Source organism: Podarcis muralis, chromosome 3 (genome assembly GCF_964188315.1).
Source record: "Podarcis muralis chromosome 3, rPodMur119.hap1.1, whole genome shotgun sequence".
Taxonomy (NCBI): domain Eukaryota; kingdom Metazoa; phylum Chordata; class Lepidosauria; order Squamata; family Lacertidae; genus Podarcis; species Podarcis muralis.
Genome location: NC_135657.1, coordinates 6,389,510 through 6,403,620, shown reverse-complemented (window position 1 = coordinate 6,403,620; position 14,111 = coordinate 6,389,510). Strand labels below are relative to the sequence as shown.

The 14,111-nt window shown below is 45.8% G+C and overlaps 1 protein-coding gene across 1 annotated transcript; it reads left to right on the top strand.

Annotated features, from left to right (window-relative positions):
- The first annotated feature begins 481 nt into the window (after positions 1–481).
- Positions 482–11,690, top strand: LOC144327190 (uncharacterized). Its single transcript, XM_077925419.1, has 3 exons — positions 482–579; positions 1,597–2,158; positions 11,411–11,690. Exons 2-3 carry the CDS (start codon positions 1,930–1,932, stop codon positions 11,533–11,535), a joined length of 354 nt encoding a protein of 117 aa, XP_077781545.1. The 5' UTR covers positions 482–579; positions 1,597–1,929; the 3' UTR covers positions 11,536–11,690.
- The last annotated feature ends 2,421 nt before the right edge of the window (positions 11,691–14,111 follow it).

Genomic DNA, 14,111 nt, shown 5'->3' with positions numbered 1-14,111 from the left:
TATTGAATAGATAGGAAGAAACTGTGATTAAGTGTTTTGTGGGGACAAATCACAAAAGTCACAAAAGTGATTGTGCTAATTTTGGTAGTGGGCTGCATGTGCATGATATCTGCTGGAGGGGCACCCCCCCCAGAAAAAAAACCCCTATACATAAATTCCTGCAAGAATATGAACAAGGACCTCACTGGCTGCCATTTCAAACAGATGATAGAGAGACCTAGAGAGACCTTTGGTCCAGTTAAGCAGGAGATTGTGGTGCGTTCTTATCTACTCTCAGCGACGTCACTCGGGGAGAAAAGAACGCCTTGTGCCTGTTATCAGAAAGGGCATTGCACTGTGCAACTAAAGGCACATGGTATTTGTGGCATCAACCAGAGAGCCACTCCGGAAACACCATTCTGCCCACTGAACAGAATCTGCTATCTTGTAGAATATGCAGAATCAGCAAAATTAACAGACAAATTACATGAAAGAGACAGCAAAGAATTTAAAAGAGAATGGGAACCATTTACAATATATATGAAGAGACAACATGAAGAGTTGGACTCATCGGCAGGGTTTGAGTAAACATTCACAAACGTATATAATAAAAAATAGATGTAAAGGTATTAGGGATTAATTGGGGAAATAATACGCAGGATGAATAAACTGAAAGTAAAACAAAGTGGAAGTATGAGGGAAGTCCAGGGCAGGAAAAAATGGAAGGGAAGGGGGGCAGGAAAAAATGGAAAATTGTTGGAGAGATATTTCATAAAGGATGTATATATCGAAAAACCAATAAAAACTATTTTTAAAAAAAGAATTCTGCTATTGTGATAAGAATTTTAAGGTCTTAGATATATAATAAATGTACCAACCAAGCACGAACATAGATCAGCACAGGAAGCCCGACCTGAAACCATTTTTGATTCCCAAACTGACCAAATGTTTTCTCTGCAAGGTCAAAGGAAAATGGAAAAGCCTCCCCATTGTCTTTTCCTTCACAAATTCTGTCTTAAGGGTATGTCTGTGTTTGAATAGGGTGAGCCTGTGACCTGGCTCAGGAACTAAGTATTTATCATTACAAAAGACTGGCCAGGCTCCCCAGGGTATCCAATCAAGTTAGCATTAACAGGTAACCTTTCAGACGAGATAAACAATGCACTCAGATTTCTGCTGTAGACCGCCTCTTCTGTGATGTATGTATGATCTATGGAGGGGTGATCTGGAGCTCCAGGGCAGAGAATTTAAAATGTCTATATAAGGGCAGAAACACCTTTGTTCTGGGTTCCTCCTCCGTCCTCCTGCGTGTGAGGGGAACACCCTGTTGCAACAGATCAATAAAGATCAGGCTTACTAGCTGCTTTGCTTCTCAATATTCTCTGGTTGGCCTCTGTTATTTTCTCCTACCAATAGGGAACCTACGTAAGGACTCAGGGGGAAAGGGCAGATTTTGTTTACAACACTATCTTGTGGTTATAATTTGTTTGTATTATTTCACTGCGCTCCTGGTCCCCTCACCTCTTCTTTTTCCTTAAAGGAGGAATTTCCTGATCCACTTTTTTTTAAAAAAAGTATCGTTGCCAATGTTCATGTTGCATCATTGCTCACCTGCAGAATCCCGACAGAATTCCGCTTGAGGGAACAACTTGGCCAGAAGAAGAGGAAAGTCTTGCATCAAAAGGATGGATCTGCTCCAGGTTGCTCCCTTGGTCTCCAGCCAGCCTCGTAGGCCGTTATCTAATGGTGATATCGAATTTGTGCCAGTCTCAGTTGGGTTGGGCTACCGCATTGGCCTGCTTCCTCGCCCAACCTGGGGGATGTTTCCCAAGCCTGCTAACCCTCTGTAAACACAGAGGTTGTTCGGCTCACTCGCTTCCTGAGCCAGGAAAGCTTCGCTGCACGAGACTCCTCTCCTCCGAAGCCTCCGCTCACGGACCCAAAGGCGTCATGAGGGTGCTTTACTTGCTGTGTGTCCTTCTCCTCTTCCTCTGCCAGTCTGCTGCAGGTGAGAAACTGAGGCACAGAGGAGGCAACAGGGCGAAACAGATCAGAAGCGCTGCTCAGCTGCTTTTGACTTCCAGGGACAAAAAAGCCACAAGGAAGGGCTGTGGATCAAGGGTGGAGCATCGGCTCTGCATGGAGAAAGCCCAGGTTCAATTTCCAATGGCATTTCCAGGTAGGACTAGGAGAGACACCTGTCTGAATACCTGGACAGCCGCTGCCATCAGTGTTGACAGGACTGAGCTGGGTAGGGGTGCAGCTGAGGCCACCTTCTGCCATCCCATCACCTCACCATCTCTTCATATAGCCCTTGGAAACTCATACTCAGACCCCCCCTTTTCCCCCCCTTTTACTTCACATCCAGAACCCTCCTTGCACCTTATCTGGAGTTGTTTTTCACTTTATAAGCTAGGTTCCTCTTAAACTGGTTCTTGCCAGTAGGTAAAGGTAAAGGTACCCCTGACCATTAGGTCCAGTCACGGACGACTCTGGGGTTGCAGCGCTCATCTTGCTCTATAGGCCGAGGGAGCTGGCATTGGTCCACAGACAGATCATGTGGCCAGCATGACTAAGCCACTTCTGGCGAACCAGAGCAGCGCACGGAAACGCTGTTTACCTTTTCCACCTATTTATCTATTTGCACTTGACGTGCTTTCAAACTGCTAGGTTGGCAGGAGCAGGGACCAAGCAATGGGAGCTCACCCCGTCACAGGGATTCGAACCGCCGACCTTCTGATCGGCAAGTCCTAGGCTCCCTGGTTTAGACCACAGCGCCACCCGCATCCCCAGGTAAAGGTAAAGTAAAGATAAAGGACCCCTGGATGGTTAAGTCCAGTCAAAGGTGACCTTGCTTTCAGGCCAAGGGAGCTGGCGTTTGTCCACAGACAGCTTTCTGGGCTATGTGGCCAGCAGGACTAAACCGCTTCTGGCGCAACGGGATACCGTGATGGAAACCAGAGCGCACAGAAACACCATTTACCTTCCCGCTGCAGTGGTGCCTATTTATCTATTTGCACTGGCGTGCTTTAGAACTTCTAAGTTGGCAGGAGCTGGGACAGAGCAATGGGAGCTCAGCCCATCACGGGGATTTGTTTTTTTTTTTTTTTTTTTTTTTTTTTTTTTTAATATTTTATTAAGGATTTTCTTGTTTTACAGAAGTGTAGTGCCTCATATATATTTTTCCCCATGTAACATTTTTACAAATCCGTTTCATTTGTTGAGGCATTAGGGGGAGAAGAAAATAAAAATAAAAATAAAAAAAGGAGAGAAAAGAGAAAGGGGGGTGGAGAGAGGGAAGATGGATAAGGGTGGGATTGGGTGGCGGTGTTTCTATTATGTTTAATGTGTGTAGAGTTTGGTGTCAGCGTGCTTGTGTTGTTCACTTGTGTTCCTTTGGTGGTGAGAGAGGTTGGGGTTGGCCTAGGGTGTGATTGTTTGCTTGTGATTGGCTGTGGTGATCTTTGTTTTCGTGTGTGAGTGAGGTGGGTGGGTGTTTTGGATCAGGTTAGCCATATTGATTTGTATGCTGTTGGTGGATTATTGTCATTGTCCTGTTGGGCTGTGTGTGTGATAAAGGGGAGCCATACCGGGGTGAAGGCATCTTCTTCTGTTTGTCCCCGTGTCAGTTTCAGTTTATTAGTTAATTTTTCTAGTAGGGCTGTTTCCCATACTATTTGATACCATTGGTCCATGCTTACTCCTGACAGGTCTCTCCAGTGTCTGGTTATGGTGTTTCTGGCTGCTGAGAGCAGGTGGGTTATGAGTTCTTTGTGGTGTAAATGGGCATTGTTGTCTTGGAAGATGTTTAGTAGGGCCAATTCTGGGGTGGTGTCTATTACTTGCTTAGTTATTTTACAAATTTCTTGTATGGCTGTTGTCCAGAATAGTTGGATTTTGGGACACTCCCACCACATGTGGAAGTATGTGCCTGTGGAGGTGCACCCTCTCCAGCATTTTGGTGAGGTTCCTGGGTGTATTAGCGCTAGTTTCCTTGGTGTTAGGTACCACCTGTAGGTGAGTTTCAGTGTGAGTTCTTTTCTTTTCGTTGATATGGATTTAAAGGGGGGTTTAGACCACATTCTGGTCCATTGAGTGGGGTTTATCTCATAGCCTATGTCATTCTCCCATTGATTTTTGATTGCGTCTAGGGGATTTGCGAGATTTTGGAGTAGTATTTTGTATATTGCGGATACCATCCCTTTACCGTTTCCCTTTGTTGTTAGGAGGAGGTTTTCGAAGGTTGTCAGGGGCCTAGTTGCTGCTGATTTTACTGTTGGGTTGTTTAAGAGGGCATGTAGTTGGTGTTGTGTTAACCAGGGCATTTGGGTGTCTTCTAGTTTGTCTTGTATTTCTTGTGTTGACAAGGGTTTGTTATTTTTATAAAAGTCTATTAGGCGATACAAGCCTTTGGTTCGCCAGGTTTTTATCTTGAGGTTTTGTGCTGCATGGTGGAATAATGGGTGGTACGCCAGGGGTATTAGTGGGGATGGGGTTGGGGATAGTTTGCCTATTTGTGTTTTCCATGCTTTGAGCATGGTCTGTGTGTACCTGTTAAGTGTTGTGGGAATTTTCTTTAGTTTGTTTGGGAGGAGTGGGTATGTTGTGGTGCAGGTGTTTTCAATTGTGTCCTTCTCTAGGTGTACCCATTGTTTTGTCTCATCTTCTAGTATATATGGGATTATATGGCGTATTTGGTTGGCGTTGTAATATGCTTCTATGTTGGGGATTCCCCATCCTCCTTCTGAGGTGGGGAGGTGCAGGTATTTGGGGCTTATTCTTGGTTTTTTATGTGAGAAGATGAAAGAGTGTAGTTTTCTCTGCCAACTGTGAAGTTGGGTTGAGGGGATCCAGATTGGGAGGGTTTGGAATAGGTAGGTTAGTTTTGGGAGTGTGATCATTTTGATCATGGCTATTTTGTCTGAGAGAGTGAGGTTCATGTTATTCCATCTCTTTAGGTCTTTGTTAATTTGTCGCCACAGGGGCTTGTAGTTGTGGAGGTATAATTTATTGAGGTTTCTGGTTATTTGTACCCCTAGGTATCTGAACTTGGTGTGGCAAAGTTTTATTTTGGTGACCTTCGTGAGTTCTTTTTGGGTGTGAGGAGGGGTGTTGAAGCACATAGCTTCTGACTTTGTGAAATTTACCTGTAGGCCCGACACCATTGCAAATGCGTTGAGTTCTCTGATTAGGGAGGTTGCTGTGCTTATGGGGTCTGGTGTTGTGACCATTAGGTCATCTGCAAAGAGCCCTAATTTATAGGTCCTGCCTTTTATTTCCACTCCCTTGATGTCTGTGGCTGCTCGGATGCGGATTGCTAGGGGTTCCAGAGCCAGGATAAATAAGAAGGGAGACAGTGGGCATCCTTGTTTCGTGCCTCTTTGGATAGCTATAGTGTTAGAATCCATATTGTTAGTTCTGCATTTTGCTGAGGCTTGGGAGTATATTTGTTTGAGGATTTGTAGGAAGTTGGGGCCAAATTTCATGTTAGTTAGTACTGCTAATATGTATTTCCACTCCAAGCAATCAAAGGCTTTGAGTATGTCTAGGGACATAATTGTCAATGGGAGTTTGGTTGCCTTGCTGTGTTCGATCAGGTTCAGTAGTTTCCTGATGGGGTCTGTTATATTGCGGCCAGGGACAAAGCCAGTCTGGTCTGGGGCTATTAACTTGTGTAGGAAGATTTTTAGGCGGTTGGCCAAGATTGATGTGAATATCTTGTAGTCTTGGTTTATTAATGAGATTGGGCGGTATGATTCTACTTTGAGGCTGTCTTTTAGTGGTTTTGGGATGGAGACTATTTTGGAGTGGGTCCAGGTTTTGGGGATGGGGCCTCCTTTTATGATGTCGTTGAATAGGCGGGTCATGTAGGGCATCAAGGGTTCTTTGAATTTCTTATAGAATTCTGCTGTGAAGCCGTCTGGGCCTGGGGCTTTGTGTGGTTTCAAGTTTTTGAGGACCGCATCTATTTCCTCTGGGGTGATAGGGCTGTCCATGAATTCCCGCTCCTCATCAGTTAGGGTAGGCATGGTCAGTCCTGCTAGAAATTTTTTGATTTCCCTCTCTGGTGGGTTATGGGAGGTGTATAGGTTGGAGTAAAATTCTGCAAATTCTGAAATTATTTCTTTGGGGGAGAATGTTATGTTGCCGTCTTTTTTGGTGATGCAGTGTATTCTTGTTTTGAGTGCTTTTTTCCTACATCTATTTGCTAGTATTCTGGAGTTTTTCCCTCCATATTCATAGAAACGTTGTTTAGAGTATAGAATGTTGATCATTGTTTTGTTGATTTCTAAGGAGTCTAGTTCTCTCCTTTTCTGTTCTATAAGTTTGAGGAGTTTTTTAGATCCTGTTTGTTTGTAGCGTGATGAGAGGGCTGTGATGTCTTGTTCTATTTTGCTAATTTTTGAGGAGGTTTGTTTTTTAAGGAATGTTTTCTCTTTTATGCAAGCTCCTCTGGTGACCGCTTTCATTGCGTCCCATAGGAGGGGGGTTGTTGTATTGTTTACATCGTTTTCTTTGAAGTAGTTTTGGAGGGTTTTTGTGAGACTCTCTCTAATTTGTTTGTTTGTAGTTAGGATGGGACTGAAGGACCAGGATGGGGTGGTTTGTGTTCCTTCTCCTATTTTAACAGTGACTTCTACTGGGGCGTGATCTGTGATTTTAATGTTACCTATGTTTGTTGATTCTACTGAGGGAATCAGACCCTGTGTGAGTAGAATGCTGTCCAGTCTGGACACTGTATCATGGCGTCCCGATTGGAATGTATGGCTGATGTCTCCCGGGTTTTGCTCACCCCAAATGTCATAGAGACCCCTGTTTTTTAGCATTTTTAGTAACTTGTAAGAGTTCCTGGTTGTTGGGGGTTTCCTTCGGAGGAAGGTTGCCCATGGGGTTGTGGGGTGGATATCTTTCAGGGATATACCTTTCATATTTAGATTGAGGTCCCCTCCTAGGATTGCTTCCCCTTCAGAGAAGGAGAGGAATTTGTTTAGTGTTTTCTGGAAGAATTCTAGTTGTTTCGTGTTTGGGGCATATATGGAGCCGATTGTCAGTTTGATTTTGCCATCTAGTGTCCCTTTAGCGAAAATGAATCTGCCTTTTTTGTCCTTGAGGACTGTTGTGGCAGTGAAGTTCAGGTCCCTACTGAGTATTATGGCTACACCACGGGCTTTCCCTGAGCCTTGTGCGACCCACTGTTGACTAAAGCGGGGGTCGCTCAGGAGTTTGCTGCCTTTGGGTGGATTGTGTATTTCTTGTAGGAAGGTGATGTGTGGTTTCATGGTGTTTATGTATGAGGTGATGCGTTTTCTTTTGATGGGGTTTCCCAGCCCCCTCACGTTTAATGTAATTGCTTTTAGGTTAGCCATTTTGTTTATCTATTATGTGGGGCGATTCCATGCCAACCCGTTCGGGTTGTCTTGTGTCTCTCTCTTCGTGTTGTTTAAAGAACCAGTGGGGTTGCGCTGACCTAGGGTGTGGTGGATGGGGGGCTAGTAGGATTAGAGTGAGATTTGGGTTAAAGAGTAGGGGGTAAGTTGTAGGGAGTTTCCTATATGTAGTCATATAGGTGTTTGTTTGGGGTATTTTGGGCCATCTGGCATTTAGCCAGTTGGTCCTAGGTCTCAGCTGGTGTGGAAGGCCGTGTTCAAGGACAGGCCGTCCCCCCTGTTGTCTGCGATAGGGGGTGATCAGCGAGACAGTGTGAAGTGACTTTGTAACGTCGCTGTCAGGTATAAGGTTTGTAAGCAGTGTTGCCAGTATTATGAGCAACATTGTTGGTGTGTTGGGGTGGGGATGTGGGTGCTGGTACGCTCTGGTGCCACCATAGTGCTGGTTGGGTATCAGATTTTAGCCTGATTGTGGGTTGTGTTATTAAGGTTGGAGTTGTTTTTCCTTAGTATGGAGTATGAGGATGTTGAAGGTGTGGGTGATGGGGAATGTGGTTGGGGTCGTATGGACTGGTGTTGGGGTGGGGATTTCTGTGGGGGTGCGGGGCTGGGGGGGGTGTTGATGGTGTTAACTAAATCTATGTTTTGGGGGGGGAGGGGAAAAAAAGGGGGGGGGAATCACCAGTCCTTCAGTTTGTGGTTTTTTCCTGGTTGCTTCTTTCAGCCGGGGTTGTTGTTGTTGTTGTAGGGTTGTCCATCTGCGATGAGTTGGTTTGGTTGATCTTGGTCTGGTTTCTTGTGTCGTATGGCCGGCGGGACGGTTCTGAGCATGATGCTTGCCTGTATTGGTTTGCGTTGTTGCGCCGCTTCTGTTGTATCTTTTTCTTCTGTACCATTGTCCAGTTGTTTGCTGTTGTTTCCTCGTGGTTGGGGCTGTCGCTTGGTGGGTTTGTCGGTTTCCATTCCGGCGGGAGGTCGAGTTCAAGGTTCTTTAGTAGTTGCAGGGCCTCGGGTATGTTGGTAGCCATGTGTTGTGTTGTGTTCGTTGTTACAATGAGGCGGAAGGGGAAGCCCCATCGGTATTTGATCCCTGCTTGTTGGAGACGCTGGGTGCATGGGCGCAGGCTTTTCCTCCGGTTTAGGGTATCCTGCGATAGGTCCTGTAAGGCCAGAATGGGGGTTTCTCCATATCGAAGGTTGCTTGAGTTTCTGAGTTGGTGCCATATTTCTTCCTTCTTTCGGTAGCGTGTGAAACATACAATGATGTCTCTTGGGGGGGCGCTGGGTTTTGGCATAGGTTTTAGGGCTCTGTGAGCCCTCTCCAAGTCCTCTGCCTCAAGTTTCAGGCTTGGGATTGTGTTTTTCAGCCAGCGTATAATTAGGTCCGCTGGGCTTTTCTCCTCTGTTTTTTCAGGAAAGTTGCGGAAGCGGATGTTACAACGTCTATTGCGGTCTTCAAGGTCGGCTTGCTTAATTTTCATCTCGTTGTGTTCTGCTTCCATTTGGTTTACCAGTTCGTCCAGTTTCTTGTTCACACGTGCGTTCTCCTCCCGGTATTGTTCTATTATTCTTTCTTGCATTTGGTTCTTGTTCTCTAGAGCTTCCACTTTGGAGGTTAGATTGTTGATTAGTACCTGCATGGGAGCCATTGTGGCCTTCAGTGCTTCTTCTAATCGTGCTTCCATTTCCCTCAGATCTCGTTTCGTTATTGGGTGGTCATCATCTTGAAGGGGAGCTACCATCTTAGCATTGTTTGCCATCTCCCTGGTTGGTGTCATCTCGGTCTCCCTGATGGTTTTGGTTTGAGGTTGGCTTGGCGTCCTCTTGGGGTTGGGCGTGTGATGGTTAGGAGTTGTGGCAGTGGTGATTCCTGGGTATTGTTGGGTTGCTGAGCTGATCAGGCTTTGTTGGCTGGTGGCTTTTACAGAGCGTTTCGATTAGGTGGTCATTTGTGTCACTTCTAGCCTGTGTTTTAAGAACTTCTCTAGGGCTTCTGTAGATGCCTCAGCGGTGCCGCCGAGGCGGGGGGGGGGGGCAGGTAAGCAGAGATGGGTAGACTAATGGACAGACAGTTCATATAAAGGGAAGGGGGTTAGCAGGTAGAGATGCAAGAGATTAGAGGGTATATGTTTAATTTTCCTCCATTTTTAATTACTTTCCCACAAGCAAAAAATAACAACAATAACCAGGGGGAAATATTATTCTTAAGAAAAACAAATCAAACAAAACCATGCAGTTATTTTTTGTTCTCCAAATGGGTATATGGAGGAGATTTTTGTTTTAAAAGAGAGTGGTGGTCGTAGCTGGGGGCGATAGATTCCCCCCTCAGGAGCAGGCGAACAAGAGCTTTAAAAAGAGAAAGAAAAGAAGAATAATTGTATGGCTCTGCTCTGTCTTTTAAAAAATAATAATAATATGTCCCCCCAACCACCGCCACCACTCTCCGTCTGCAGAAAAGCAACCAAAAATGTACGGGTAAAAGATAAAAATGAGAATTAAAGGTAAAAAAAAAAAAAGGGGGGGGTGTCTTTAAATAGAGCTTTTTATTTTTTTTTTATTTTTTTTTAATGAGTAAAGTATAGGTAAAAGAGGGTAGGTAAAAGAGAGTGGAAAGTCTGGGGCGGAGTGGCAGTCCCAGGAAATGGCCTGTGATGGTTCAGGGCTGTTTTCTGGGTACTGCCATTTTAAATCTTAAGAGGGGGGTTTGAGGTGGAAATAAAATGAGGTTTAAATTGAGGATGTGTGTGTGGAAAAGTGTGTCTTTAAATAGTGAGTAGAAAAGATAGAAATAAAAGTAAAGATTCAAATAAAGGGTGGCTGCAGCAGCAGTGGCCCCTCTTTTAAAAAGAAAAGTGGTAAAAGTAGGTATATGGGGGGGGAGGGATAAGAAAGATGTATATATATATTTTCTTTAAAGGGAGGGAGGGAGGGGGAGGAAGGGGTTAAAAAAAGGGGGGGTGTTAAAAAAAAAAAAAAGGGGGGGGGAAGGTTGTTTTTTCTTTTCTGTGGTCTCCTTTGTTATGCAGCTTCTCTGTGTTCTCCTTGCCGCTGGAGCTCCCGGTAGGGCTCAGCCACGTGCGTTTTTGTTTTTTTTCCCTTCCTCCCCGAAGCCTATTTTGCCTTCACCGTGCTCACCTACCTCTCCTCTGCTTTCCCGTCGGCAGAGATGGGGGCAGCAACGGTAAATTTGGGGCTCCTTTTTCTTTCTTTCTTCTTCTTCCTCTCTCCCTTTCTTTCTCCCTCTTTGCGTTAGTTCCACTGTCCTCCGGGTTTTGGAGCTCCTCTTGGCTGTTGGGGGGGGGGGGTCGGGTGCCTTTCCGGCTCAATCAAGGTCGTGGGGGGGGTGTTTTGGCTCCTTTGATAGATGCCCGGGCACCCCCAATTCCTCTCCGTTGGCAGTGCTGGCAGCAGCGGTTCTGGGGGGTCCGGGAATCGGTCACCAGAGCCTTTTACTCTGGCTGGCTTCAGGAGCTCTTTTCTTCTGCTGCTGCCGCCATGCTGCCTCGCCGGAAGTCCCTTGTTTTTTTTTTTTTTTTTTTTTTTTTTTTTTTTTTTTAATGATATTTATTAAGAATTTTAAAATTACAAAGAAATAGAGAGACAAAGAAGGGGGGAAAGCAATAAAAAGACAAACAGCAGTCAAACAATACAAATCGATAAAAAACAAAAACAAAAAACAAAAACAAAACACATAACACATCAAAATCAAAAAACAAGAATAAACAACAAAAATTTAAAAACAGATCCAATATTCCCAAATCCTTAACTGTCATGACCTTATTTCATCGACCTCCTCACACCTCCCTTTTTTGTATTCTAGTTGTTAATTATAACAGCAAATCCTTCCATCACGGGGATTTGAACCGCTGACCTTCCGACTGGCAAGCCCAAGAGGCTCAGTGGTTTAGATCACTGGTTCTTGCCAGTACTGCGGTCAGGCTGAACTCTTATGTAGTGATGCTAGTCTTGCTGTAAGTGGGTTTTTGCTGAGTTTCTGCCTTGTTGGGTCTCAGTTTTACTCCAACCTGTGGTTCTCTGAACAGCGCCAGGGGACCTCTATGACAGCCTGCAGTGCCACTACAACCATGGACATTGCCGGAGACTTTGCTTCCACAACGAAAGGCCTATTGGCACCTGCACCAATGGGCGCCAGCGTTGCTGCAGATGATGGCCCAGAAGGATCCAGAAGCTGCAGGAAATTGGAGGAAGCTCTCCTGAGAAGCAGCAAGAGAACTATGCTTAACATCACCCAAAGTGGACTTTTATCTGGAAATAATAATAAGTGGTTTTGTTGTCATTAAATAAACTGTGCATGAAATAAAACCAGCCCTTCAATGTCTTTTATTCTACCCAATTCCAAATATGTTTCCTTGCAAAGTTTTGTTTATATTCACCATAGAAAGAGGCAGTGTGGTGTAGTGGTTAGAGCATTAAGCTAGGAGCTGGAAGAGCAGGGTTCAAATCCTCAGCCAGCCAGGAAGTTCATTGGGTGACCTTGGGACAATCACACTCTCTCAGCCTGACCTACCTCACAGGGTTGTTGTGAAGACAAAAAGCAGAGGAGAAGAACCAGGTATGTTACCTTGAACGCCTCGGAGGAAATGTGAGAGGTATATGTGAGAATAAACAAAACAAACATGATTTAGCAGTCTTTAGTATATCCCTCTAACAAGGGGCAGATAATAATAATAATAATAATAATAATAATAATAATAATAATAATAATAATAATTTATTTGTACCCTGCTCATCTGCCTGGGTTTCCCCAGCCACTCTGGGCAGCTTCCAACAAAGATTAAAGATACATTAAAAGGTCACACATTAAAAACTTCCTTGAACAGGGCCTTCAGATGTCTTTTAAATGTCAGGTAGTTGTTTATCTCTTCGACATCTGATGGGAGGGTGCCACCACCGAGAAGGCCCTCTGCCTGGTTACCTGCAGCTTTGCTTCTCACAGTGAGGGAACCGCCAGAAGGTTCTCAGCACTGGACCTCAGCATCCGGGCAGAACGATGGGGTGGAGATGCTCCTTCAGGTCTACTGGGCCGAGGCAGTTTAGGGCTTTCAAGGGCTATCTTCAGGCTAGGCTAAGGAATAAACCCTACACAGATCCAGAGTGGAGTCCCTAAGACAGTTGGATGGTGCCTTGTATGCCTCCTTCCTGCAACTCCTGCAACCAAGCTGGTGCCAAATGTCTTGCTCTGTTTTCCTTTGGACCACATCAGTGAGGCGGGGGGGGGGGGTCTTGTCGTCTGGGCAGCCCAGGGGCATCCAGACACACTGCCCAGGCTTGCATCCCACAGAGGTCACTTTGACGCTGCTAACACAGAGATTTGGCTTCACCCCTGGAGGTACACTCCATCGCCTCTTGAGACAGATGCCAACAAGAAGTCTCTCCGCATGTTGTTGTTTAGTCGTTTAGTCGTGTCCGACTCTTCGTGACCCCGTGGACCAGAGCACACCAGGCACTCCTGTCTTCCACTGCCTCCCGCAGTTTGGTCAAACTCATGCTGGTAGCTTCGAGAACACTGTCCAGCCATCTTGTCCTCTGTCATCCCCTTCTCCTTGTGCCTTCCTTCTTTCCCAATATCAGGGTCTTTTCCAGGGAGTCTTCTCTTCTCGTGAGGTGGCCAAAGTATTGGAGCCTCAGCTTCAGGATCTGTCCTTCCAGGGAGCACTCAGGGCTGTTTTCCTTCAGAATGTATAGGTTTGATCTTCTTGCAGTCCATGGGACTCTCAAGAGTCTCCTCCAGCACCATAATTCAAAAGCATCAATTCTTCAGCGATCAGCCTTCTTTATGGTCCGGCTCTCACTTCCATACATCACTACATCTTCCGTACCTCTCTCCCCATTGCATCTGGCAAACCAGTATTTGAGGTCCTGGTGCCCTCTGGGTTTGGGGGCCTACAGCTCCCATCCAATCGCATTAGCAGAACTCAACTTTTCTGCCTGGCCAGGACTGATGGAGATCTCTGTCCCAAAACTGTTCTCCCTCCCCGCTTTAAAGATCAGGGATTGTGAACCTGTGACCCTCCCGATTATGTTGTACTCCAAATTATCAGAAGCCCCAACAAGCTGGCCCAATGGTCACTAATTGCATCTGAATACCTGTTGCTGGAAACCACAGGAAGGGAAAGTGGTCTTGTGTTCGAATCCTGCATGCATGCTACCCACAAGCAACTGGCTGGCCACGGTGAGAACAGGATGCTGGACTAAGATGGGTCATTGGCCTGATCCAGTAGGCTCTTCTTATGCGTGGTGGGAGATCTGGAGAGCAGCTGATTCTGCATCCCGGATATACATCAAATATGATACAGTTTTGTGCCAGCAGATGGCAGTGTGCAACCAGTTTACTTTACTCAGCTGATTCCAAGGGACTAGGTTTCTGCAGAGGCCAGTCCTCTACAGTGGTACCTCGGGTTACAGAGGCTTCAGGTTACAGATCCACTAACCCAGAAATAGTATCTCGGGTTAAGAACTTTGCTTCAGGATGAGAACAGAAATCGTGCGGTGGCGGCGCAGTGGCAGCGGGAGGCCCCATTATCTAAAGTGGTAAAGGTAAAGGTAAAGGGACCCCTGACCATTAGGTCCAGTCGTGACCGACTCTGGGGTTGTGGTGCTCATCTCGCTTTAGTGGCCGAGGGAGCTGGCGTACAGCTTCCGGGTCATGTGGCCAGCATGACTAAGCCGCTTCTGGAGAACCAGAGCAGCACACAGAAACGCCGTTTACCTTCCCGCTGGAGC